The 27,978-nt window shown below is 42.1% G+C and overlaps 1 protein-coding gene across 8 annotated transcripts; it reads right to left on the bottom strand.

Annotated features, from left to right (window-relative positions):
- Nucleotides 1–1,142: 1,142 nt before the first annotated feature.
- On the bottom strand, nt 1,143–27,920 carry LOC124868299 (meiosis regulator and mRNA stability factor 1). 8 transcript variants are annotated; one of them, XM_047365382.1, is made up of 28 exons: nt 27,828–27,920; nt 27,093–27,303; nt 20,430–20,651; nt 19,800–20,018; nt 19,483–19,642; nt 19,152–19,357; nt 18,594–18,711; nt 18,339–18,511; nt 16,381–16,875; nt 15,455–15,603; nt 14,451–14,609; nt 14,166–14,352; nt 13,854–14,032; nt 13,662–13,742; nt 13,314–13,550; nt 11,875–11,994; nt 11,608–11,786; nt 11,283–11,503; nt 11,055–11,197; nt 10,816–10,949; nt 7,253–7,455; nt 6,897–7,124; nt 5,589–5,828; nt 5,243–5,494; nt 5,069–5,129; nt 4,817–4,921; nt 3,390–3,554; nt 1,143–3,315 (listed from the first exon to the last, which is right to left on the bottom strand). In XM_047365382.1, the coding sequence occupies exons 2-28, from the start codon at nt 27,246–27,248 to the stop codon at nt 3,128–3,130; spliced, it is 4,980 nt and encodes a 1,659-aa protein (XP_047221338.1). In that variant the 5' UTR covers nt 27,249–27,303; nt 27,828–27,920; the 3' UTR covers nt 1,143–3,127. The 8 variants fall into 8 exon arrangements, with proteins under 8 accessions (XP_047221338.1, XP_047221341.1, XP_047221337.1 ...); XM_047365385.1 differs by lacking the exon at nt 19,800–20,018; XM_047365381.1 differs by having other exon boundaries at nt 16,381–16,512; nt 19,800–20,651.
- Between the last annotated feature and the right edge of the window lie 58 nt (nt 27,921–27,978).

Raw genomic sequence — 27,978 nt, forward strand, 5'->3', positions numbered from 1 at the left:
AAACCAAAACCTGTTTCAAAGATTGGAATACATAAAAATATGTACCATAAGGACTATTATAGAACAATGTTATGGCCTTCACAGTTATGAGGGAGAACCACAAAACGGCTTTGCTAAAGTAGCTGGTTGTTCACAATGTGCTGTATCCTGGCATATTAATAGAACGTTTAGCGGAAGGAAAAAGTGTGTTATAAAAAGGTGCACAAGCAACAGGAGGATCTACTGCAGATTGAGGAGCAAAGCCCTTTTAAGAGAGTTTTGAGGGAGATTTATTCAAGTAGTGGACTGTCTTAAGAGCCACCAGACAGACATAACCAGGACTTGGACCTTAACTGTCACATTGATTGTGCTAAACCAATCCTGAACCAGAAACGTTAAAAGCATCTTAACTGGACCAAAGATTAAAAAAACCTAGACTGTTGCTCAGTGGTCCAAAGTCCTATTTTCAGATGAATGTTTGCATTTCATTTGTAAATCAAGGTCCCAGAGTCTGGAGGAAGAGTGGAGAGGATCCACATTGCTTAAAGTCCAGTGGAAAATTTCCCCAGTCATTGATGATTTGGGGTGCCATGCCATCTGCTGGTTTTGGTCCACTGTGTTTTCTAAAATCCACAGTGCATGTAGCCATCTACAAGGACATCTGAAAGCCCTGCTTGATTCCTTCTGCTGACAAGCTTAATGGAGATGCTGATCACATTTTATCACAGCGTTTGGGACCAGCCCCACACTGCTTAAAAAGGTACCAAAAGGTTTAATCACATTGGTATCACTGACTGCCTGGACAGCAAAGGGGCCTGTTTGAAACCCTATGGTAGATATTTGGAGTATTGGCATCCTGAACTCCTCAGCAGACAGGCTGACTGCCTCCATGTCAGGCTGGTTTCATGCTGTAATCCAAGCAAAAGGAGCCCTGACCAAGCAGTGAATGATTTTTATTGTAAATCAGCATTAATAATCCTTTTTCATGGGACTTCTGGGTTTTCATTAGATCTACACCGTGATCAAAATTAACCTAAATAAGCTCTTAAAATACATCAGTCTGCATGACTTGAGTTTCACCTTAATTGAATTGCTGAAATAAACTTAATGCAATTCTAATTTATTAAGATGCACTTGGAATAGGATCCACACACACAAAAAACTGATGCTTGTGAATTTTATTAGTAGATTCATTTTTGGTCGCTTCAACATGATCTGACTGTTGCAACCAGAGTTGGTGCAGCAAGGCAGTAAAAACTGACCGCAGAGACAGTGACTCAATGAGACAGTTGTTGAGCAGGTAAACAAAATACTCATGGCAACATAAAGTTCCTTAAAATCTTTTGTAGAATAACTGAGAAATTCAACACATGAAGAACTCTGTTAAACCTTCTCAAACATGTATTTCAGGAACTAAAACTATGCATACGTGCATATGTCAACAGGTACAGCAGGTTCTCAGTGATCCAACTGAAACAAGGACTCAATAAAATGAGTTAGTTGTCACTGTAGTTCATACAAAGAAAGGAAGTCCTTCGGTTAAATTTAAATTCAGATGTTTTCTGATCAGATTAAGTTGTTTTTATGTCATTAATTTCAAACAATTACTTTGAACTGATGATCCCTTCAACTGGTCTCTAAAATGCTGCAGAAGAAATGAGCAATAGGAGCCACATTTAAAAACTCTCTGATTTGTGCATGATGGTAGGGAGAGCTTTCAACACCAGCTAAACAAAAAAAAAAACCTAGAGCAGAATACCTTAAACAGACTAAACCCAGTATCAGTGCAAACAAACCAATTAGATGGGCTGTGACCCATTCACTGAAGGTTTATAATAAACTTCAGTTACATCTGGTTTGTGCCAAACTGCACATGTAGCCGACATCTGGAGATATTTCAGCAGCCAGCAGCCAACGGGCGAAAAGGAAAACCAACAAATACCTGAGATCAACACACACACCTGTACGTTAAAACCACTCTGCCTGAGAGGGAGGAACGATGGCAACATGTTTCAGCACCGCGGCAAATACAAGCCATTGTAAAAGCCCGGCAGATTCCAGCGAGCTGCAGAGGGCCCCTCTGTGAGGGCAACAGTCTGTGCAAGAGGCTTTTCAGAGCCCCAGACTCTGAAATCCATCAGCTCCAGCCCCCTCTCTCCTCTAAACTCATTCACTGTGCCGTTAAAAATCAAAAACTCAGGACTGTGTGGTGTCCTCCAAATACTCCACCATTAAGATTCAGTGCCCAGTAGTGGCAAAGGTTAACTCGACAAACCTTTACATGGCAGCTGCCTGGGTGAGGGCAGCTCTGAGATCCAGAAATCAAGACTGATCTTAAACAATGTCTTCTCTTCATCTGCTTCTGGGGTTACACCTTGCATAAACTCAAGTTATGCACGCCTTGCACATTTCACTCCACCCACTGCAGTGTAAACCACACAGACAGAAGCACAGCTAGACAAGCTGCTGGCTGCAGATAACCATTAGGAGAATGTCGGTTTCTGTCGTTTAGGCACTACGGTCTCATCGGGCCGCTACACGATTAGGGACAGGCTCCTTCATAGATGAACACAGAGTCTGCAGTGTTTTGTTTTTTTAGTTCTTTCTAAATTGTGCAGAGACAGGAGAGCATAGAGATGCAAACTACTTTAAAAATCAGAAAGAATTCAACAGGCAGCAACTCATCACCTGGATTGCTCATTGTAACCATCATAACCAACCAAGACAAATCTCCAAAGGTTGAAATTAGGGTTTTAAATGAAAGTTTCTGTCTGAGAGTAAAGGAGTAACTTTGAATGTTTCATCGAAATCTTAGTAAAAACTGTCCACATGTCAGTTTTACCAACTGAAAACGATACAGTGAAAACTAACTCAGTTTATAAAAACTGAGTTTCTAAACACATCAACTATGGCTCAGAACTGAGAATGAAATCCACTGATCCTGGGATGACATCTAGGAACAGTAGATCAGTTTGCAAATCAAAGAATTAAAAGATCACAGTCAGGTGAACAATAATAAACATTATGAACCAAGAAGAAAGCTTGCTGAGGAGTAGAAGGAAACCCACAAATGCAACAGCCTGTCAAGATGCTGAAGGTCATGATCCATTTAGAGTTGGCAGTTGTTTTTTCGAAGCAGATGAGTGGATCAGAGGCCTGTTGTGAAAGAGAAGTTGGCAGCTAGTTTAAATCTGCTGCGTGAAACTCTCCTTCCAGGACTGTCCATGGACAACATGTTCTTCTCGTCACAGAGTGGTGGTGAATCATCTCTCCAGCCAGGCTGCTCAGGAGGATCAGAGGTGCCATCTGCTGCTGCCTCCTCTACAGATTCTGGCTCTAAGATTTGAAAAATAAATAAATAAACGTTAGCAGTGTTTATGGCTGTAATTACTGAGCAAAATCAAACTGACCTGTTGGGAGTTGTGGAGGTGGAGTTTTCTCAAAGTCAATCAAGTCCATCTGCTGGAGAACAGGGTCAGGATGGAGCTGAGGTGACGGCAGGCAGGATGGTACAGGGCCACACAACAGGTCAACAGGTGAGGTCAGACGAAGCAGCTCTGAATCAGCATCGCAACCTGGCAGCAAAAACAAACGTTCGAGTGTCTAAATTACAGTCAAACATATTAAGATGCATACAAACATTAAAAAGTCATGACATGCAGATTCATATTCCATCATAGCCCAGTTTTGCATAGTATTTTTAATATACAAGTGAAATAAGTATTGAAGACGTCAACGTTTCTCTCAGGTGTGAATTTTATGTGAATATATAAAGTATTTACAGTTGTAACAACCAAAGAAATCCTCACTAAGTTCTGTTAATGAAGTGAGAGGACACCAAATAAGTATTGAACATCTGAAAAAAGTATGGCATAGAAAGCCAAGAAACCATCCGAAACCTGACAGTATTAAGAAAGCATTCCTGCTGCAATGGGCTAACAAATATCAGACTGATGGCCTATAAAAGGGTTTCTGCCAACGTATTGCACAGAGTGGTAGGCTTGGTAAAAGCAAAGATTTAAATAGTCTTACTGCTGATGGCAATGGGTTCAGCTGCATTACTAAACATCTGAGGTGGAAACATATCACCATAAAACAACCAAGGCCTGGGGCCCCTTGTAAGACTTATGACAGAGGAGCCAGAAGAATAATCCAAAGAGTTGTTGTCCAACCAAGGAGCACCACAAAGCCTCAGGCAGACCTGAAAACAGCAGGTACAGTTTTCCCTATGAAGACAAGTAATGCATTCAAATGCAATGGCATCCATGCACTCACTGCGCAACACTCCACTGCTTAAGAAAATCATGTTGAACCTCGTTTAGTTTGCTGCAAAAGTTTTGGATGAGCCAATGAAAGGCTAGCAGAATACGATCTGGTCAGATAAGGCTGAAACTGAAGTGTGTGAACGTTATTATACACAGCATGTTTGAAAAAAAAAAAAAAAAAAAGACTGGTTCTCTGTATCACCACAAAAACATCATGCCAAAAGTGGGGTTTGAAGGTGGGACTATCATGGTGCGGGCTGTTAAACAGCATATGGCACTCACAGTTCATATATATGAAGAAGGGATGAACAGAAAAATGCACCTACACATTCCTGATAGGAATCTGAAAACGAGTGTACCATTGCCATGGAAACTCTTAACTGGATTCAGAGAACAACAGAAAACTGCTAGAATGTAGAGATAACTTTGGTCGTTGCAGACATCTAGGGTGAATTTTATGTCAATGGCCCCGTTACAAATATTTAACCGAGGAAAACATGTTCAATATTTATTTCATCCACTGTAACAGAGTGTTTCAAGGAACCTCTGCGCACTTCTGTGACTTGCACTACCTGGACTTTGAGTTCCTGATGTTGTGCTGCTGATGGGGCTGTCCCTCAGACTCTCAGCGTTTTCTTGTGGCTGTGGGCTGTTGGATATTGAATAGCTTGGCTTTGCTAAAAACACACAAATACTTTATTTTTAAAGTTTTCATATGTCTTTTCACACAACTGGAATCTGGAAAAAGGTCAAAATACAGCTTGTTCTTCTGTCAGGTCACATCAGGGAACCTAAATGATCTGCAATGAGAAACATGTCTTTACCTTTCATATCGTTCTTTAAAACGATAATCCTCTTATGACCATGTCCTTTGATCCAGACCACCTGAAAGCACAAGACATGTTAAATCCCCAAAAAGAGGAAATTATAAAAATAAGATTTTGTAGATATTTTAAAGACTAAATGAAAAATAGAATAAGAAAGAGGTCATTTTCAACCTGTGGAATAGCGCTGAGCAGCTCGTCAACGCTGACGCATCCATAAAAGCAAGGTTCAAAGCTGCACCCTGTAAACTTGCTGTACGCCCCCTGGAACTCTGTCAGGAAGATCTGGTTGTAGTGGTAGGTGTGGAGCAGCGCCCGGACGTTACGAGCAAACTGGTAAAGCTTGGTCAGCCTCACCCACTCAACCCCATGGCCACCATCAGTGCTGCAGTCTTCACAGTTTTCATCACTCTCTTCAAAGTACAACTAAGGACGGAGGAAAAGATGAGCCATTACCTGCCGTTTAGCCAGGAAAGAAAACAAACATAATTCATCTTCAAAAGAGAAATCTGACTCCAACCTCTACAAGATAGGGCAGGCTCTTCAGCAGCTCGCTCAGAGACAGAAACCCATATTCACAAGGATTAAGCTGGGTTCCATGAACATTCAGGTAATGCTGGCTCAGCTCCTCCACCTTCATACCCTTCGTCAGTTGATGGTTTTCTTGGGACATGAGCAGAGCCAGCAGCTGAGTGGTCAGCAGCCGTAGAGACTTCCTGTTGATTAGTTGCACTTCTCGACCGTCAGAGCCGTCCACCACCTGAACAAAAGTAATTTGTTTTTCTACTTCTCAATTATCCTTTATCTTTAGCCGTTTAGACTTTTTTCTTCTTTGGAACAAATATCTGAAATATGTGGTGAGCATTTAATTCAGTCCCGAGTCAGTAGAACAAGCTTTCCTACATTTACAGCTCCAGTCAGTTGGGTTAGGTCTCTTCCAGCACACCTCAGTTATGGGCTAATCTGTGATACTTCTGCAACGTACTCTAAACTGATCCATGGATGAATGCAATATATGTTTAAGAGAATGGAATAAGGAATAAATCCTGGAAACACCTTTTCCATATAAATTATAATTTAAATTCTTATTCTAATCTCAAAAATCAGATACCATACTTTTCCAGATAGATTAATTACAGGCAGGCATTCTCTTGAAAAACATCAAAACCGTTTGATCCTTGGGCAGTACCATTATTAACTGAAAAAAAGTGGAGAATCAATAACTACAGAATGCTTCAACAAATTCAAGAGAGGGGACTCAGACACTGAGAAAGAACTCCAGCAGAGCTGAAGGCTGCCCTCACCCCGGCTGCCCTCACCCCGGCTGCCCTCACCCCGGCTGCCCTCACCCCGGCTGCCCTCACCCCGGCTGCCCTCACCCCGGCTGCCCTCACCCCGGCTGCCCTCACCCCGGCTGCACTCACCCCGGCTGCACTCACCCCGGCTGCACTCACCCCGGCTGCACTCACCCCGGCTGCACTCACCCTGGCTGCACTCACCCTGGCTGCACTCACCCTGGCTGCACTCACCCTGGCTGCACTCAGGAAGATGGAGAAAAGCAGACTGAGCCAAAAAGTCCTTAGCTGCATTATAAAGGGGACTGTTGTAATTGGAGCAGCCAAAGCATTTTCAGGATGTGCAGTACCAAAAAATTAATTAAAAAAAAAGTAAAAGTAATTTTATCATAATCTAGAAACAAACTGTTTATAAAAAGCTGGATGTTCTGTTCTGAAAAAAAAAATTGTTTAGGCCTTTCATCCAGACATTAGGATTACACTGGATTTTGAACAAATTTTCCCCCCTTTTTATCATTATTTTTTTTTTTTACCTTGACAACATGGCAGAGTTTGGCCAGCAGAGCAGGCAGCGCAGCGGCGTCGTAGTCCTGCAGACGAAGACCGTAACCGAAGGTCTTGTTGTATTCTGGGAGAAGCTGGCTGACAGAAAGACTGAAGTTTTTCTGAGCCCGGAGCAGCTTGACTAGTTGAGCTGCCAGAGCCTTGATACGCTCAACCTCAGTTAAAATCAGCACTTTCTCTTCACCACATTCCAAAACCTGATGAACGAAAGAAACACTCAACAGTAAAGTTTATTAAAAGGGAGTTAAGGCCCTTGTTACAGACCAGAAATATAGTAGGAGCCACAGAGGAACAAAGGTGATGCGGAGCAGTGTTTGGGTCTTACCATCAGAATGTCTGGGATTGCCTCTAAGAGCTCCATCAGCTTGGTGAAGCCATAGTAGCTGAGCTTGCACTGACGACCAAAGTGGTGGTGGTAGGTAGGAATGAACTTACTGAACGGCATTCGACAGTGTGGCTGATGACGGAGGAGGTCCACTACCTCCTTTCCAAACTGCTTGGTTCTCTCCATTTCCTCCACAGTACGATCTGGCAAATAAAAATGGATTTTCAAAATAAAACTAAATGTTTGACTCAGTGGAAGGAAGTCAGGGTTCACCCAGGATTATCCTGGGTTTAGCTCCATTCATCTTCCCATCATCTGTGAACAGATTCCATGTCTGCTGAAGAAAAGCATGCGCATGATGCTGCCACCACCATATTTCTACACAGCGCTTTTCAAGCAGCTCTGTGGAAAGATAAATAGCTTCTTAGCTAATGACAGTACTTCCATACTTCCACACACCCTCCATTTCTGCTACCTGTGTGACCCCTTCCCTTTTCCAATGGTTATAATCAGTCTGACAGAGGGAGGTATCCCTATCCTTGTGGTTTTTAGTATAACAATGACCATCAGTGGGACCCTTTGTGGGGTGCCTTGAGATGACATTGTTGTAAATAAGTGCCATTTAACTAAATAATCTGAACTGAAACTATCTGTGTTGTTATGCTGCTATAGGCTTAGGCTGCTGGAGGACATAATGACCACTTTCACCCTCTTCGCTACATTCTCACACTACTCTCCAATTTTGCATTATTTTTTTGCATTGTTATTTCAGCTTTTAACTTTATGTTCTCCCTCTTTTCTCTTCCTAGAAGCTACACCTGGCCTGACTCTGTGTCTACCTGTGACACCTTTCTGGAGAGGGGAATGGTCCAAGTTTCTGCTGGCAACAACTTAATGCTCACCCTCTACCGATGATCCACATAGCCCTGTCTTTCAGTGTTTAACCCTTTCTCTCTCCTAGACATGGCGATTGACTGAGCTTTACTGTAACTAATTATATGTGCTCTCTTTCAGACTCTAACCTTGAAAACTGGCTCAGAGTTTATCTGTTCTTTCTTTCTAGATGAAACGACTAAAGGAGCTACATCCATTAACATTTACTTTTCCTTCCCATAGAAAGTACTCCTGGATCAGTGCTTCTTTGTTCTCTTTGTGTCTCTGCTCTGTTCTCTCAAACCCCCAGTCGGTCGTGGCAGATGGCCGCTCACCCTGAGCCTGGTTCTGCTGGAGGTTTCTTCCTGTTAAAAGGGAGTTTTTCCTCTCCACTGTCGCTACATGCATGCTCAGTATGAGGGATTGCTGCAAAGTCAACGCCAGTGACTGTCCACTGTCTCTACATGCTCATCCAGGAGGAATGAATGCTGCAAGTCACTGACTGGATGCAATCTGCTGGGTTTCCTTAGATAGAAAAACTTTTTATCCAATTTGAATAAATAAATAACTCCGACTGCACTGTTCAATTGTTAGGATTAATTGGAATGTATGAACCTGACTGTTGTGAAGCGCCTTGAGACGACATGTGTTGTGAATTGGTGCTATATAAATAAAACTGAATTGAATTGAATTCCATGTGGAGGACTTTGCAGACCATTGCCAACTATAGGAGCCCTACCCCCCATGCTGTGATGACACCCTGCCTGGCTGAGGATCTGAACAGTTTCTTACCAGCCTTGCACACTTCACTCTCACACAAAGGGTCTGCATGCATCTCCAAATAACTCTACAACCCCCTCCTCTGTCCACCAGCCTGCCCTAAAGATCAAACAAGGTGGCTAGGGAGCATCTTCTCGGGCTCAAGAACCATCAGCACTGGCACCCCACAGGGGTGTGTTTTCACCCCACTCCTCTTCTCTCTAAATAAATGACTGCACCCCAGTGGACTAGTCTGTGAAACCCTTGAAGTTTGCAGATGATATCACCGTTATTAGTCTGATGCAGGACAGTGAGACTGAAGGTGGATCGGCCGGTCCACTGGTGAGCTCAGTAGTAGCTGCAGCTAAACCCAATAAAAACAGTGGAGATGACGGACTTCCGTAGAACTCCCCCCACAATCCTCAACAACAATGCATCTGCTGTGGATCACTTTCGGTTCCTAGGAACCACCAATTTTCAAGACCTCAACACTACCATGATTCAGTGTGGTTTGGCTCATCTACAAAAGAGGACAGGTCCAGAATGAAACGAACAATTAGGTCTGCAGAGAGGATCACCAGGGCTGACCTTCCCTCCATCCAGGACATGTGCAGGTCTAGGGTCAGGAAAAGGGCAGCCAACATCTCTGTCGACCCCACATATCCTGGTCACAGGTTGTCTGGACTTTTACCTTCAGGTCGGCGCTACAGAGCGCTAATGGCAAAGGTTTAGATGCCACAGAGACAGTTTCTTTCCCCAGGCTCTCTGTCTGATGAATAGAATGAACACCTCACAGCCAGAGTAGACAGCTACTCTTATGGGAAAAAATAAGAATACTGCTCCATCACAAACACACTTTTATACTGCTCCTTGTCCTTATTTATTTAAGTGTGGTTTTTTGTTTGGATTGATGTTCGATGGGAACGATGGAAACCAAAGTCTAAATTTCATTCATTAATGTGCACAAACAAGGAATTTAAAAGTATCATAGTTTTATCACTTTGCATAACCTGCTAAAAAGTATTCAGTCCCTTTAATTACAGTAGCAAAGTCGAGTTATGTCTGTGCGCCTGTACTCAGCAGAGTTTTATCTGTCTCTTGCGCTCACAGTTCCTTCCTAAGCTGTCTGATCAAGCTAAGCTAAGGTTCAAGGTCCTGTTATTCTGTGAAAGTAGTGCAACAAGACCCCACTGAGCTAATCTGAAGTTTCTCTCAGTTCAATCAGAGCAGATACAGAACATCTTTTGAACACATGTCTGGTGCTGTACACCATTCTCACCTTGCAAGGTTACTAATAAAAGCTGACCGAGTGAAGATCATCTCTCTTTGTTAAATAACATTTTTTCACAACACAAACTTGGCTATTAAAGTTGATTCCGATTCCAATTCTGAACATCAGTTTTACTCTCACCCGACCAGAACACCTTTTGCTTCATGGCCTGTGGTGAAAATCAAAAAGGAGCTTTTATAAAGAGGTCTAGATTTCATGTAGAGCAGTTGGAGTAACGGATGCTGAACACAATGGCATGCCTCACAGATTGTTATTAGTTATATATAAAAAAAATTAAAAAAAGCCTTCCTGAGTTCTGAAAACAGCGTACAACTCTCCCTTTCTTGCATGTCACAGTACAACCACCTCTTGGTGACCTTCAGCATATGGGGCACTATGACCTGTGTCACATATATGACCTTTTAATACAGTGAGACTGCACTCAAGGCTGAACATGAAAGCTGGGATTATAACGGCAACAAATATCAAATACTGTATTATAAACTGTCCTTTGTGCATAGTGATACTGCGATGATGGGCCATTTGCGATATTGTGTAGCCCTTTAGGTGGCTTGGCGCTCTAAAAGATTTGATTCCAAGTCGACCTCTTAATAAACCGAGACTGAAACTGGTGAATAAAAATGGCTTATTACAGACTGACCTCTCTTAGGAACAGAGATGACCATGTCTGTGGTCTGGTGTGTGATGGTGATGGTTGTGTCTGGGATTTCTGCCAGCAGGTCCATCAGGTCACATATGCCATAGTCCGTTACCCTCCAGTCTCTGGAGAAGCACCTGTAACAAAGAATACATTAACATCTAAAACACCAACAATCCAAACTCTTCTTAAAAAAAAGAGTCTTTACAGATAAAGAGGCAATCGTTGCCATGCTTACTAACCAATGGTAGGCCTGCATAAAGTCCCTGATTGCAACTTGTTTACTAGCTTGAAACTTGAGCAATTTAAGGAGGTCTTGTGTGAAGCGCTTTACTTGTGCTCTATGGGTTAGGGTCAGTAAACGTTTGGTACCCATTCCTATAATCTGTTGGTGGAAAATAAAAAGCACAACATGAAACACAAACAAATGCAGTTTGGAAAAATCATTTAGAGAGAGACTTTTTAAATACCTGCAGCACATGTGGGACAGCTTCCAGAAGATCCAGCAGCTTGGAGAAGCCATAGTCTGAGACTCGGCATTGCTTAGCGAAGTGATGGTGATAGGAAGGTATAAATTTGCTGATTGGCAAGAGGCAAGATGGCTGACTCTTCAACAGGTCAATAATCTCTCTGCTAAACTGGATGAGCTGTGGATTGCCAACAGGACTCTTGCAACGCTGAATCCATGGCTCTGCATTAAAAATGCACGCACAAAATATGAACTTCCAGATGCTGGTATCTGAGAAGTATGAAGACTAGAGACATAATTCTGATATCTGCGTCTATTGCGCCTACCTGAGTTTTGTGCAGGTGGTTTGTTTTGGATCCACTTGATGACTTTGAACCCATTCTGAGCTGTGACAATGGTGATACTGGGAACACAGGTAATCAGATGCTCCAGAGGAACACCATCCTCTAGCATCTCAATGCCAACTTGCAGAGGGCTAAATTTTGCTGCATAGCAGTCTGGAAAACTAAAATTCAAACAAAGCCAAATTTGCTTACTTAAAATGTGCCCCAACACACATTCTGTAAACCTTATAGCCTGGATGGTGGCGTTACCTGAGCAGCGGCAGAGTGCCGTCATGCATCTGCAACAGACTGTGGACCTCAGAGGACAAACTGCTCAGCGACATCACGACAAAAGGGATTTTATAGGATTCAGGGTCAAAGTCAGCCTCACTACAATAAAAAAGAAAGAAATATCTCAGTAAACATGACTATCTGCAAACTCTCACTACAGCACTTTGCACAAGTATTCACATACCCAAACCTGTTTCACAATTTGTTAGGGATACAGCAAACATATCCAACAACTAGGAAATAATTAACCAAATAATTAGTCGTTTCCTTATTCCAGTTATAATCATTAGTAGATAAATAGTTGTTAGCTTTCAGCTGCTCTTCTGTCTGTTAGGCTGCATGAATCTCAAACCATTTAAAGGCCCAGGCTTCCAAGGATAACGACCCTGGCCTTGGGTAGCCCTGATAACTCCCCTGTTTCTTCACATTTCCTGTCAGTTTCATGCACAGGAGAGTTGCTGGCAGCCATAAGACATAAGTCGAGGATTAAACAGTTTTAGTTGGTGTTAATATATTTTCCCCGTCTCCATCTTGTCACCCACAGAAGGCCTTCGATTGACAGCATCTCAGGCTGTTTCGACCAAACAGGAGGCCTCTGCAAAACGGACTGGTTCCAAAAGATTACCTCTGACTGTGGTGAAGATTACGATTTTGTTTTTAGGTTTGAGACAACAGATAAGAAGCTGAGTGTCACCAAGAAAACAACAACAAGCCTGATGACAAAACTGAAGTCTAAAAATTGAAGAAAATTGTTGGTAATAATTTGTATAGTTTATAACTTCTTGCACTGAAATGTTTACACTTCCTGTTTCTTAAAGGCTTTGAGGGACGTTGGCACGATATTATTTGTTCAGTTTAAATTCCTAATAGTAAGGGGTTCCCTCCAAAAACATGTCTAAAAATTTTATTTTTCATTATTTTACAGCAACACGGTAGGAAAAAAAAAAGTAACATTTCATATATACACATTTATTATTTAGGTAAAAATAATCCTAACAGGAATAACAAATACCTGATCATTTTAGTGAAGATCTTTAGGATAATAAAAATTTTAAAAAAATTGTTTCAAAACTAAAACTAAAGATGTGTTTCTGTGCGACACATTATACCCAACTCCATTCTATCCTAACATTTTATGAATGTAGAAAATAAATGATTTTCCTTTAAAAAAGGAAAGTGGTTTTAAAAACATTCCTCATGTTTTTATTATATTTACAGTAAATTGTGTCACATAAAAGTAGAAAGTTCAGTTTTAGTCAACTAAACCTGACTACAAATGAGTGAACTACTAAACCTACATGAATTTTAGTCAAAAGACCGATTAAAACTAAACGAATTCTGGACATAAAAAAAAGATCTGAAAAGGTAGAAAGGGTGTGAATACTTTTCCAAGGCACAGTATGAACATGTTTGTTTACCTGAAGTCTTGCTTAGCATAATGATGTCTGCAAACAGGCTCGTGGTACTCGAGTTCCTCAAACACAACAGGACTCCCGCTTGCAGAGGAACCTTCTTGGGACCGAGAAGATCCTAGTGGACTCTTATGGATTTGGATGTTGGGAAGAAGGCACACTAGCCTGGAACTTCCCTGTTCCCGCACTGAGAGCACATCTGATAACTTGTACAGATCACCAATGACGAGTTTACGGCAGAACCTTAATAAAAAACAAAAAAGAAAGGAGAACACGGCGAGTTAGTTACTTTACGGTATAGACATCAAGTAAATTCTTTCAGAGTTGAAAGCAATGGGTGAGACAGGTACAGACTTCTTCTCATAGATCTCAGCAAGTTTGAACAGAGGGAGACAATTGGCAGGAGCATCCTGGAGAATGCAGATGAGCTCCGTGCTGCAAAATGTCACAAGGAAAATTAGAGGCTCATCTGAAGCAAAACATCTGAGAATGCATTTATGCCTTTTCATTTCTAGATAAATGACCAACTTATTCACTAAACTGTACCTGAGCAAGGAAAGAGATCTGCTGTTGCCCCCAGTGACCAGAGACACTTGAATGCGTTTACTTCCAATCTTATAACGGTGCAGAGCACCGACAGCACTGATGGCCTGCTGCAGGGACATCATCTGAACTGTGGCCTTCAGCTGATAGTCAGTGTGAGGGCTCAGATCCACAACTTTCACCTAGACAAAAGAAAAAAAAAAAGCATACAAAACAGGAATGTTTGAGTGTAGAAGGTATGACACATCATGTTTCCAACCTGTATTTCCAAACACTGGTATTTTGGTTTGGTTGACTTCCAGGAGTGAGCTTTACCTGTCCATATCGAGAGAAGGTGTCATGCAGTATTTGCTGCAGATCTTTGCGGGACATTCTGTAGTCAAGGTTGGCTATCTGGAGTTCTGCCCCCTCTGAGAAAGGCTCAGCTGGACCTTCAGGGCAAGAGCTGTGAGCGGTTGTGAGCAGAGGAGAGGAGCGGCTGGACAGGCAGGGGGATCCGCTCCTTTTTGTTGGAACAGGGGAAGATTGTTAAAATAAAAATAACCAACAATTATTAAAAAAAAAAAAAGGTTCTGGATGATATTTATGCAGTTTTATTACCGGGAGGACCAGGACCCCTGAGACGGGACAAGCGGGCTGAAGCTCCGGTTCAGGTTTAGCTTGCTGAAGGCTGAGGGTGTGCTAATCTTGAACTCACCCGAGTTCATGTCCCTCTGCGCTACAGGTGATCTGGTTACACGGCGAGGACTGGAGCCCTCTCTTTTACACAGAAAGAAGGGAGGGCTCTTTAGGTTGGCAAGTACACTCATGTTTGGGGAAAAACTGAATCTACAACTGCACATACATCTACTCAGCAAGTATTTCTAAAAAGGTACTACAGTCAATATAATCTAAAAGCAATTCCTATAAAGCCAGTTACACTGAAGTGCAAAAGTATTCACACTGTTTGAAAAGCTTCACATTTTGTCAAATTACTACTACAACCATCAATGTATTTTACAGAGATTTTTTGAGATGAACATGAAGTAGTACATAATCGTAAAGTGGAAGGAAAATTATACGTTTCTTTTTCCCAGCATAAATAGGACTTCAAGTACAGGTCAAAATGTTCAGCGTTTGTCTCATCAGAACAAAGCACCATCGTCCACATGCTGTCTGTACTGTGCAGACAGATGAGATGAGCGGTGCAACGCAGGATATTTAGAGTTCAGGGGATTGTTTTATGATCCAACCCTGCTTTAAACGTCTCAACTTTATCCCAGCTGTATTCCTCGGTGTTCGTGATGCCTTTTTTCCCCTCTAAAGTTCTCAAACAAACCTCTGAGGCCTTCACAGAACATCTGGATTTATACTGCGATGAAAGAAGACACAGGTGGACTATTTATAAATTAGGTGACTTCTGAAGGCAGTTACAATAGACTTTATTTAGGGGCATCAAAGCAAAAGAGGCTAAAAACAAATTCATACAACCCTTAAGATTTTTTGTTTGAAAAAGAAAAAAAACAAAAAATGAATACTGCACCTTCAGAATTCTGAACAGATTAAAAGGGGTCTAAATAAGAGTTTGTAAAATAAAAAACAGATAGTCAACCTTGTCTGTGTACCTCTTGTGTATAGATTCTCCAGTTAGGCCAAACTTGGTCTGCTCCTCCTGGGCTCCCGTCTCATTTCTGTGGGGTGATGAGGAAGCGGCTCGCCTTCTGCCCAGGTGTGGCAGGCCCACCCTGGACTTTGTTTCCATGTTAACCATCTCCTAAATTAAGACAGTAGAAGACCTTCTTATATCTGGATCCAGAGCATGCATTTTTCAGAAAAAAAAAAAGAAAAAAAGGTAAAGATGGATGTGTCAGTGACATTTGCAAGGCTGCATGCAAACAAGCGGAAGAAAAATCAGACTGTCACAAACAAACACTTTAAGGTGAAAAGTAGGGATGTGCAGTTAAGATGAATTAAATCAAGCACAAATTTTACAACCTATTCCAATTAGGAAGCAGGTACTGAGCTGTGTTTGCTGTGCTGCACATAACTTAAGCTTTGATTTAAATGTTAAAGTTCAACAAGAAATGCTTAAAATCCCCATTCCTACTTTAGACGTTAATGGGTCAGTTTTGATCAGTCTGTCACATCAGTTTGATTGACTGCAAACAAGGTGGGAAAAAAAAAGAAGAAAAAAAGTCAAATCAACAGCCTGATGTCTTAGTCAGCACAGAAAACAGGAAAAAACATGGAAGGATAAAACTGAATCTGGACAAGACAAACTGGCTAGTAGAAATATGGCGTCACATGTAAAACAAGGAACAACTCATCTATTAATATGACATGATAAAAATGGTACCAGCACAAACAATGCATGCTATGAGCTAGAAGAGGCAGACAAATGAAGGCGAGCATGCAGCTACAAACTGTTAGTAAAGCAGCAATTACAAGAACTTCGAGGGGAGGAGAAGCTACTGCAATTTACACGGCAGCCCAAACAAGGACAGAGCGCAGTGGAGGTTGGAGGGAGGCGGGCATGGAGGAGTCTGCTGACCTGATGCGGTTTGGCTGGAGCACCACCGGGAGGCCCACTGGAACCCCTCCTGGGGCTGTAGGGCCTCTCGGGCACCAGGCCAGAGGCGGGAAAGGGGCGAGTGGCTCGCCGTGGCCTCCTGGGCGATCTGGGCTTCTCCAGGGGCAGAAAAGAGGAGGAAGATATGGTTGGGAAAGGGGCGAGCACAGACACCTTGGTTTCGAACGACCGGGGTTTAGACTGAAGCTGAGCCCCAGGACCAACATCATCTCTGGGCCTTGGTGAGAAAGAGAGGCTGATTCTGTAGCCAAACACATCCTCGTTATCCATTCGTTTGCGGGCCCGTGCAGCTGCCTCAGGGCTACCAAAGCGGAGGACTGCTGAACCCTGGGCCATGCTCTGCACTTTGCCCCCGCAGTTGTCTGACAGGCGGCGAAGCCTAAGCTTTACAGCATTCTGCAGGGTCTTGTCACAGATGATGGGGAGGTTGTGCACATAGAGGAGGCTGAAACTGGACTGAAGGAGGGGAGGAAGAGACATTGTGCCTGTCTGGTTTGTACAATTAGACTTAAGATACAAAACTGAAGATTTTTTTTGTCTTTTAAAATAAAACGTTGGGGGTCAACATTAGCAAAAAACTGAAACACAACTACAAACACAAAAGACTAAAAATCACACTACAAAACAGAATTTTGTTATGAGTTAGAATTGAATGGGTGAAATATCTGACAAGTTACCTAAAGCCCTAAAACTGTGCTTTGCTAAAGTATTTTCTACATTTCATCATGTTACAACCACAAACATTAAGATATGTGTGATTTTGTACAACACCTCAGTCAAACTGAATAAGGTGCATCCATGAACATTAGATTTCAAATATGATTCTCAATTGAAAGTAGGTCTGAACTTTGACTGGGCCATTCTAGCACATGAACATGCTTTGATCTAAACCATACGTTTACCAGCTTCTCTGCTTCTGGTGAAGGAAAGGATCTCCATACAAGGATGATATTTCCACCATGATTTACAGCGGGGACAGTGTGTTAAGGCTGATGTGCCCTGCAAGTTTTCAGACACATGCAGCATTTTGCACGTAGGCCAAAAAGCTCAACTTTGGTCTCATCTGACCAGAACACTTTCTTCCACATGTTTTCATAAATGTGGCCAGATGTTTTCAGTGCATGACCAATAGTTGTCTTATCAACAGGTTATTCCACTTGAGCAGTGGATGGTGCAGCTCCCCCAGAGTTTCCATGGACCTATTGGCCGCTGTTTGGGATTCATGCTCTCCCCACTCAGCCTGTCGGTTTAGGTGGATGGCCAGGTCTGGGTACATTTATGGTTGCGTTATATATATATATATATATGCTGAAAGTTTGGGATATTGTTTCATAACCCGGCTTTCTACAGCTGCTCTCCAACAGCGGCATTTATGGTTGGAATAAATTACATAAAGATCATTTTCCTTCCACTTCACAATTAGGCCAACACAGAGCTGTGCCCATCACATAATTTCCACAAAAAAAAAATACAATATATTGGATGTAAGGTGGACAATTTTAAGAGATACTTCTGAAATATACTGTAAATCAGTTTCATATAATTTTAAGAAAAAGAAACCGACTATGTAACAGTTGCTTCTTGATGGAGTTAAACTCTGACTGCCATTTTAATATGAGAAGGTGGGGGTCAAAGGCCAAGGTAGGCTTTATGAAGACTTTAACTGATAGGGAAAAAGAAATGCATGTCAAATTCAGGATAAACAAATGAAAAACATCAGATTTGAAAAACCTTCTATAAGCACTGGAGATCTGTAATGTTTAGAAGATGCCAAGTCTGCTTCATGTTCTGTTTTTCTAGAAGAGCACATCCCAAAATTACTTTTTTCTTTGTTTAATCTGGACAGTACCAGCTTACCTGGGGTAAATCAAGGATTTAAAACGGTGTGTCAGGCTTTAGTAGAGGATTCCAAGGCTTACCTGTGATTTGACAAGCATGCGCAGTGGTAGATCAGCTGTGATTTCCTGAAATGGCACATGGCGGTGGGCGTGCTGCAGCAGAGTCGAAGATGTGTGGTTGCCATGGATCAGAATCACCTGGAAGCCGTGGCGATGACGCAAGTCACTCAGTTCGCTGGCAAAATTCACATCCGCTGTTGAAAGAGAGAGAGTATACAATACATTTTTAAAATAATCTGTAAACGCAGGCAATTGTGGGTAAACGAGGCAACTCACAGGACACCAGAACGACGGTCGCAGGTGCAGTGTGGGTATCAGCAAATCGCCTCAGGCTCTGCCGAAGTTTGTCATCGGCAGCATTCTTAGCTGTGGCATTAATATGAGCAACAGTAACCTGATGGAAAGCCAAAAGTACAATATATAAAAATATCAGTTCTTTGCAATAATCAGTGTACATCGTGCAGTTTGACTTAAAGTAATCACAGACACAAGTAAAGCAAATCTACCAGAATCAATTGAAACAAGCCCAGTCTTAGAGGTGTAGATCTATTAGTTCTGAATGCCACAAATCTGGCTTTTAAGGAAGAGAAGCAAGAATAAACTATTGTTGTTCAACAGGAACAGGAAGAACTTAGCTGATTTGATGGAAGAAGCTAGACAGGTCAGTGCTGGAAGAAAACCTGCTCTTGGCACTTCCGTTTATGACATCATGTAAATCTCAACAACTTAGCCATTTGTCCGGTTATAACATGACAAAACTGTATAGAAGTTCAAGGGGTATAAAACCAATGCACACAACCAGAGTACGTTGAGAACTGTAATTCTTTCAGATACCTGGCAGTTGTTGAGCTCTTGGATGACTGCTTTGCTCTCTTTGCTGATGTCACAGACGCAGATAAACTCTGCTTCACGGTGTCCCTGGAAGAACCTGCTGCGAATCCGCTGCACCACTGCTTCAGCGGAGCGTCCACTGGGCACGCTGCAGTTTTCAATGTCCCAGAAGACACCGACGGGAGGGATGCTCTCAGGAACACTATTCTCTGAACATAACAAATCAGTCGTTTACATACTTCAACAATATGCAAACTCTATTAGTGCTTCTGAAAGTAAGTCTCAATAAAAAGTGTAACTCACAAGGACATGTAATATGCTCACGTTTGCTCACCATATTTATAGCCAATCTTGTCATGTTTGGGGGACGGCATGAGCATCATGCCATCAGAGGACGTCCCACATCCATTACAAATGGGAAGAGGGATGGGAACAGTTGGAGGTGCAGGAATGTCAGCCCACAATTTGGACTCTGAACTCAAACCAGTCTTTGGCTGCAAATCAGGGAAATACCAACAAACATCAGGAAAACTAAAGAATGGATAAACAATATAGATTTCAAACCAGTTTACTCATCAGAACTCAGATATTCAAATCTTCATGGTGCAAAACTCCAAGAAAACCAAACTGAAAGAAGTGAACCAAACCAACCTTTAACAAGCACGCCTGGCAGAAGTGTGCCCCATTCCGACAAACAGTGTGTTTTACATCCTGGAGCACAGGATTAGAGTAGAGGTGTGCTGAGGTGGTTGAAGTGGTAACAGTTGTGCTGCTTGGGTGATCACAGAGTGCAGTTCTTTGGGATGTTCTTGTTGATGTGGTGCAGTCCACACCACACGTGTAAAAGCCAGAGGAAACCAGACAAGAATCCTGCACAGGAGCAGGTGGAAAGGCAACGGAGGAAGACAGGGGTGCAGAAGAGGGAAATGTGCTGTGCTGACTGAGTGGAAGAGGTAAAGCTGAGCAGGGATGAAGTCCTGAGCAGCAGGGAAAGTAAGGTTGAAGGGAAAGAGGCTGAGAGGTAGCCACAGAAGAGGGCAACTGAGGTTTGCAACCAAGAGTGAGCAATGGATCAGGCGCCTTATGGTTCAGGTTATCATAGCGATAAACAGACAAGGCTACAGAGCACGGATCTAATCTGCTACTACTGCTGCCGATTGGTGCTCTCAGAGAGTTTGATGCTGTCTGAGGTGTACAAATGCTGCTGCCAACAACACCTCTTCCACCCAACAAGCCATAGCCGTCTGTGCTGCAGTAGTCACAGTGGGTGCAAATGCTTACTTTGGGGCTAGCCCCTTCTTGTTGGCGTTTTGATGGCGAGTGTCGTTGGTGCGAGTCTCGTGTTGGCTGCAGGGAAGGTGGCAAGCAGGCAGGAGGCAAAGGTGCTGAAGGAAAGGCCTGGGATAACTGCGATGTAGAAGGATAATGAGGAAGAGGAGGAGGCGGCGGTGGAGGGACATCCTTTAGGTCCAGCACAGCTTTTTGGTTGTCCATGTAAATGTTCTGAAATATTAAAAACCAAAACATACAGATTTCAGGATTCATTCAACTTTTCCATTTCAAAATTCAAATACTTTTATGGATTCAAATTCCTGTATTTTTCTTGGCATCATTGTACATACAGGGTTTCTCACAGTTTCTGAAAGTTTACTTTAAGTCCTAAAACTGAAAACAGTTTTAAGACCATTGTGATTTAAATCCAAGACCTTTATGAACTATGAAAAACAATGTACTTAACTCCTATATTTTAAAGTCACTTGATAACCAGAAACAAGTTCAAATATAATTTTACCGCCAATGATTTTGGTATTTTTTGGTATGTGACTCAAGTTCTTTCACATCTAGAATAGCTTCAGTGCCTGTAATCTAAAGTAACCCTAACAAATGTTAGTTGCAAAAGGTTTTAGTCAACAATTGATCATGGGGCATCATGGGGCTTGTAGTTTGGTCACAGGTTAACAGCCAAAGTCCTCAGCCAGAACTACAAAGCACAGATTTATGAATTTAAGGCTTAAACTAACATAATTAAATGTAAGACTTGAAGACTTTAAGACCTTGCAGAAATCCTGTACAACACATCCACCTACTGGTACATCATACTACTGAAGTTGGCTTCTGATTCAGCAATAAAAAAAACAATTCAGCTGCATTTTGGCATCTTGTTCAAAACAGTGTTTTTCAACCCTGGTCCTCGAGGCACACAGGCCTGCATGTCTTAGATGCCTCCCTGCTTTTCATGCACCTGATTTCATTTAATGCCTGATTAACAGGCTTTTGCTCCACTGCAATCATCAGTCAGGTGTGCTAAAGCAGGGATGCCTCTAAAACACGCAGGGTTGAAAAACACTGATCTAATATCTGAATTTCAACATTTCTAATCCTATAGTATGGCTTAAAATTATTCATACCCCTTGCAAACTTAGTTACAAATATTCTCATTTGAATCAAAAAGTTTGTTTCTGACTGGTAATAAGAAAGGCATCTCTCAAAAAAACTATGTAGAAAGGGAAGAATAAAAAAAGTTATTAAAAACACAGCACAAAAAAAAAAAAAATGAATAGAAATAGGAAATCTTTTATTGACAACAATCAAGCCCTTGTTATAATTAGTGAGCAGTTTTTTGAATGTTCCCACTGGTATTTTGACGATTTATAATTTGGTTAACAACTCCAGCGCTTTGAGCTTGGATGGCCTCTTTGCCATCGCTCTGACCTTTAGCTCCTTCCACAGATTCTGTTTTTCCCCCACATCCAGACTAGACATTTAAAGCAAACCACATGGAGAGACCTGTTGCCTGCATGTGCCAGGGCAGTTTTACCCAATAGATACCTCAAGATGATTTCCCAGTTTACTTTATTGAAATCAAGACAACATCTGGCATCAAAGACCGGCCAAATCAATTAAACAGGAACTTGTGTTTGTATCACCTTCTGTAGTTCTATAACTTGGATTTTGTGTGTGGGTAGTAACTCTACAAGATCACCAGTCACCACCAAGGCACAGCCATAGATACTGATATAGTGGTAGGTCTGCAACAAAGCAAAGGAGCGGCAGCCCCCAAGCAAGAGGCACAGGGAGAGACGCAGGGCACCAGACACCTGACCAAGCCTCCCAGTGCATCCCAGGCCTGGAGCCTGGTTGCCCTACCAGTCGTGTGATTGCACAAGCCCCCAGCAGCAAAACAGTGAAACAGTCACCCCAACAGATCTGAGAACCGTAAGCCACCAGTGAGGAGCCCACCAGGCTGCGACATGGCACAAGGCCCGCACAGACACCATCACACCAAGTAGGCACCCTCCACAGATTCTCAATCGAATAGAAACTGATACTCTGGCTGGGCCTCTCCAAATCTCCATCATTCTTTCCTGTCAGAACACACTTGTTTACTTTAAATCTACATCTGCCAGGGGTATGAATTTCAAGCCTAACTGTAGACATGTTAAATAATGACAGGATTATGCTACACAGAAGACAAATTTTGTTTATATTTAATGAAATTATTAGAAAAACAAAACAAAAACAAAAACAGGAGTAGCTTTGATTGGCATCTAAACAGCTAGTTTAAGAACCACAGGACCATTTTACAACCCTTGTCTAAAAGGAATTTTTAAAAAAAAGCATCAAATATGTGTTTCCTAAACATTTTTGGACTTGGAAAAATCTAAAAAATCAAGGTCAATACACTCAAGGCTACATATGAACACTGATATGTCTTTGGATTGTTTTCAAATTTCTTTAGAAACATTTAAGCTAATAATGGAGTTGATTGAATAAGTATACTACAATGGGTTTCTGGCGTTTACCACTTCTTTTATCCAATCCAACTTTATTTATAAAGCACTTTTGCAGACCAGAGTGCTGTACAGAAACTAGATTCCAACACAGCTCATAATTCAAACAAAAACACAACACCTTACACAATGTCAAAAGCCAAAGAAAACAAGTAGATTTTAAGACGCGTTTTAAAAACAGACAGTGAAGGGGACTGTTTGAGTTGGAGGGGCAGCTTGTTCCAAAGTTTAGGAGCTGCTGCAGCAAAAGATCGATCTCCCTTAAGTTTAAGTCTGGTCTTACGGACCCTCAGGAGCAGTTGATCAGCTGATCTAAGGGAGCGGGAGGGATGATAGAGATGCAGCAGATCAGCCAGGTAAGGTGGGGCAAGGCCATTCAAAGATTTTAAAACAAATAAACATATTTTAAAATGGATCCTAAAAGGCACAGGCAGCCGGTGGACTGAAGATAAGATGGGAGGAATGTGCTCATATTTACATGTGCCAGTTAAAAGCCTCACTGCAGCATGTTGGACCCTTTGCAGTTGGGCAATGGAGGACCCACTAACCCCCAGATAAAGTGCATTACAGTAATCCAGCCGGGTGGTAATAAAGGCATGGATCACTGTCTCAAAATGTATTTTTGGAATGAAGTATTTTATTTTGGCTATCTGCCTCAAATGATAAAAACTCCTTTTAACAACTGATGTGGTTGTCCAATTTGAGATCAGGATCTACTTCAACTCCTAAATTCCTCACTAACAATTTATTGTACTGAGTCAGGGAACCTAGATTTATAGGGGAGTGACCCGCAGTACCTCCAAAAACCATAACCTCAGTCTTGGTTTCATTGAAACTCAAAAAATTAATTGCCACCCAGGCCTTCAGGTCCTCAAGACACCTAAGAAGTGAATCTATCGCAAAAGAATTTGACTTTTTAAGAGGGACATAGATCTGGCTGTCATCTGCGTAACAATGAAATGATATACCATGCTTTCTGAGAATAGAACCAAGTGGGAGCCAATAGAGGGAAAACAGAAGCGGGCCTAACATTGAGCCTTGAGGGACTCCACAAAAAAGAGAAGAGGAGGACACTGACCCCTCAAGACCAACACAGAATGTTCGGTTGGACAGATAGGATGTGAACCAGTTTAAGGCAAAACCCTTGATTCCCACCCACTGGTCCAAACGAGATAACAGAATGTCATGGTCTACAGTGTCAAAAGCAGCTGTTGGGTCCAAAAGCACAAGGATGACACAATCACCAGTCAGTTGCTAAAAGAATATCATTAAACACTTTTAAAAAAAGAGCTGATTCAGTGCTGTGGAAAGTTTTAAAACCAGATTGGATAACCTCAAGGATATTATGCTCAAGAAAACTAAGTAATTGACTGTACACAATTTTCTCAAGGACTTTGGAAATAAAAGAAAGCTTGGAAATTGGCCTAAAATTAGCTAAATTAGTGGTGTGTAGTCCAGTTTTTTTTAATAAGAGGTTGCACCACTGCATGTTTAAAATGATCAGGAACCACACCAGAGGACAGACTATTAATAAGTTCAAGACAAAATTGTCCTATGGTGGGGAAAACCCTTTAAAAAGTCGAGGAGGGACAGCCTCATTAGGAGAACCTGAAGACTTCAGGTGAGAGAATCTGCTGAAGATAAGACAGAGTCACAGGTTCAAATCTGACAAAAACAGCACAAGCAGGAACATAAATAGAAGGATTATGGGCAGAAGGTAAAATATGGTCTCTAATAGTTCTGATTTTATCTATGAAAAAGTGAAGAACGTTTTCACAAAGAACAGAGGGAGCATCAATGCAAACAGTTTGTGGAGGATTAAGAACCGAGTCAATTATTGTAAATAAAACACAAGGTTTGTGAGAGTTTGACTGGATAACATTAGACAGATATTATTTTGGCTTCCTTCACAGTCTTGTGATATTGACGCCAAGAACCCTTTGATATTTGAAACAAGACCACCAGCCTGTCCCTTTTCCACCTGCGCTCTGCCCTTCGGCATTCACACCTAGCAGCCTGGGTCGTTTGATTCAGCCAGGGCTTAGATTTGAGTTTAGGCTTTCTAGTCTTTACAGGAGCCACAGCGTCCATGACAGACTGGCAGGTTGCATGAAACCAGAAACTGAAATCCTGCGTGTTGTTGACTGAAGACGCTGCGGTGACACATTTCTGATTAAAAACAGCAGAATATTTTACAGCAGTGGAAGGGTTAATGATGTGGCAGCTCCTCGCAGGGGAGATTTAACTGAATTTTTAACAACTGAGACCTTAAATAAAACAGGCATATGATCAGAGAAAGCTGAGTCACAAATTTCCAGATTAGAAATAGGTAAACCATATGATAAAACCAGAACCAAAGTGTGTCCACATTCTTGAGTGGGACCAGATACAGACTGTACAAGATTAAAAGAGTCAATCAAATTTAAAAAGTCCATGGCCATCGGTTTATCAGGACAACATACATGGATATTAAAATCTCCAACAATAAGAACATGGTTGTATTTAGGCATCACGTCCGCCAGGAAATCTGAAAAGTCGTTGATAAAATCCTTATTTTATTTAGGAGGTCGATAAACGACAGCACCTAACACTGTGTGAGGATGGCCCAGTTCAAATAAACTCAGTTCAAAGCTGCTGAACAGAGTTGATGGTGACAACTCCTTACATTTAAAACGCCGTTTATATAAAACTGCTATTCCTCCTCCACTGCCCAATGTCCGCAGGCTGTTAGCTGTTCACCTGGACAACAGAATAGAGTGGAGATGCAGCTGTGAAATCACCTAGAAGAAGGGACAGAGCAGACTGTACTTCTTGAGGAAGCTTAGGTCCTTTGGTGTTTGCAGCAAGATGCTGCATATCTTCTATAAGTCTGTTGTGGAAAGTGTGATCTCTTCTACCATCATCTCCTGGGGAAGCAGCATCAGAGCCAGGGACTTAAAAAAGCTCAACAAGCTGATAAAAAAGGCTGGTTCTGATCTGGGGTCTCCTTTGGAGATCATTGTGGAAAGAAGGATTCTTCATAAAATGAAGAACATTATGGAGAACTCTGAGCATCCTCTTCATGAGATTGTCCTACAACAACAGAGTGTCTTCAGTCAGAGGCTTCTTCAGATCTGCTGTAAGACGAAGTGCTACAGGAGATCCTTCCTGCCCACAGCCATCAGCATCTACAACGGCTCTTTGAAGAAACCTTCATAATATGAGCTACAACAACATTTAATTTCCTTTTGGGATTAATAAAGTATTTTTGAATTGAATTGAATAAAACAACAGCAATCCTGCGGTAAAAGTTCATTGAAAGCACTGGACTCATCGACACTCAGCCACGTCTCAATCACACAAAGAAAATCCAAATCCCGAGACGAGAAAAAAAATCATTCAAGATAAAAGTTTTGTTCATGAGAGATCTGGCATTTACCAGACCGACCCTCGCAGGAGCCGGTGTTTCCTGGGTAATCCGTGTACGTTGAGCGCGGCGAAGAGGCCGCAAATTGTGCAGGTTCACCTCACGGTAGCGGGGACGAGGACAGCACCTCATCCGGGCCGACGACAGGTACCAGCCAGGTGTCGACAGGGTAGAGGGAACGCCACGAAAAAAGGCGAGGCACCCCTTTCAGCACGGCCCGAGGACCATCAGTAAAGCGCATCAAACACACTCATCTTTACCTGCCGTCCACTGCGTTTTCTCCGGCGGCGCTTGTTCCGCAGACGTGGGGCCGGGTCACGGTGTAAACAAGCTGGGATCTTTGTTAGAAACGGGGCCACGGTTTTTTGCCCATCATCTCCACATCATTAGCATAAAGTTGCAAATCCAGAAGTTTTTGGCGATTATACACAAGTAAGGCGTTGACAAATTGCTGAATAAAACATATAAACAGCAGACAAACAAAGTTTGCAGTGACAGGAGGCGAGCCACACACACTGGCGCCATCTTGTTCACCACTATACGTGTGAATATTTTATGGCCTTTACTGAAACGTTCCTTCATTTCATGCTCATCATGATCAACCAACATTGCTTACCAAAGCAGGATTCGTTCATCTAGACAAGACACACAGCAAATCTCATGACCTGAACAACTTGCATAAAACTTTGCTCACAAGTTCCCCCCTTATTAACAACAATAAGTTTGTGTAGCGACTAATATACCTACATCTTTATTTTTCTGATGAAGGGAAGTGGTCTCATTTGAAGAGAAGCAGTCTTTGTGTTTCCATAAAAGGCTGGAGACATCTGTTTCGGGGTGAACTGGACATGGGACGGTTCTAGAGCTCTCTGAGGATCTCTCCTTCCCTGCGCCATCCATCATACAAACACCAGGGGCCTTTCACCATGCTTCCGTCCCTCTTCTCTCTCATGCTTCCCTGTGCGGAGTAAATGAAACTGAAGTTCAGTTACAAGACCAGCACCATGACTGCAGTTCACAGTGACCCATTTATGATGACAACAGACACGGTTAAAGTGCGTCTGATGCAACAAGGCTTCATATCGACAGCTGAAAGATCATTGGGGGGGGGGATATCGGAGGCGATAATGCTCACAAACGCTGATTTAATCAAATCTAACGTTTTTAACCGAAAACAATCAGACCTGAGGTTAGGTTAGCATCAAGCTAGCAGACGCTATGGTCGTCCGGGTTGAAGTTTGTGTCGTTAATGGATGTTTAGGTTAACTCGCAACGATGGTTAACTTAAACAAACTAAAGTAAGTCCTTAACAAACTTATCGTTAGCCGTATGTAGCTGTTTTGGCTAACGACAGAGCGACAGTTTCTCAATCCCCTCAACAGAGATAAACACAATGATCGTTTACTACATTTAAAATGTAGCGAACATCTTTAAAATATCAATGATCTTGTTTTTTATTACAGTTCACAGCTCAAATGTTACCTGCGAAAGCTTAACCTCTCACATCCTCCTCAAAGTACCGTTCGCCTGTGTTTGTCTCCCTGGAAATGTGCAGCTTTTTGTAACCGAAGGCTGCCAAAAAGTAGATACAACTGTCGTAAATTGTGATGTTTTTGTTGTCGAGTGGCGGCTG

The sequence above is a fragment of the Girardinichthys multiradiatus genome, chromosome 5, assembly GCF_021462225.1.
Source record: "Girardinichthys multiradiatus isolate DD_20200921_A chromosome 5, DD_fGirMul_XY1, whole genome shotgun sequence".
Taxonomy (NCBI): Eukaryota; Metazoa; Chordata; class Actinopteri; order Cyprinodontiformes; family Goodeidae; genus Girardinichthys; species Girardinichthys multiradiatus.

Coding starts and splice junctions, on each gene's coding strand:
- LOC124868299 (XM_047365377.1), bottom strand. CDS start 27,248: ATGATGGATGGCGCAGGGAAGGAGAGATCCTCAGAGAGCTCTAGAACC. Junction 13,743..13,853: donor AGATCTCTTTCCTTGCTCAG/GTACAGTTTAGT, acceptor GACATTTTGCAG/CACGGAGCTCATCTGCATTC. Junction 13,551..13,661: donor GCTGAGATCTATGAGAAGAA/GTCTGTACCTGT, acceptor TTTTTTATTAAG/GTTCTGCCGTAAACTCGTCA.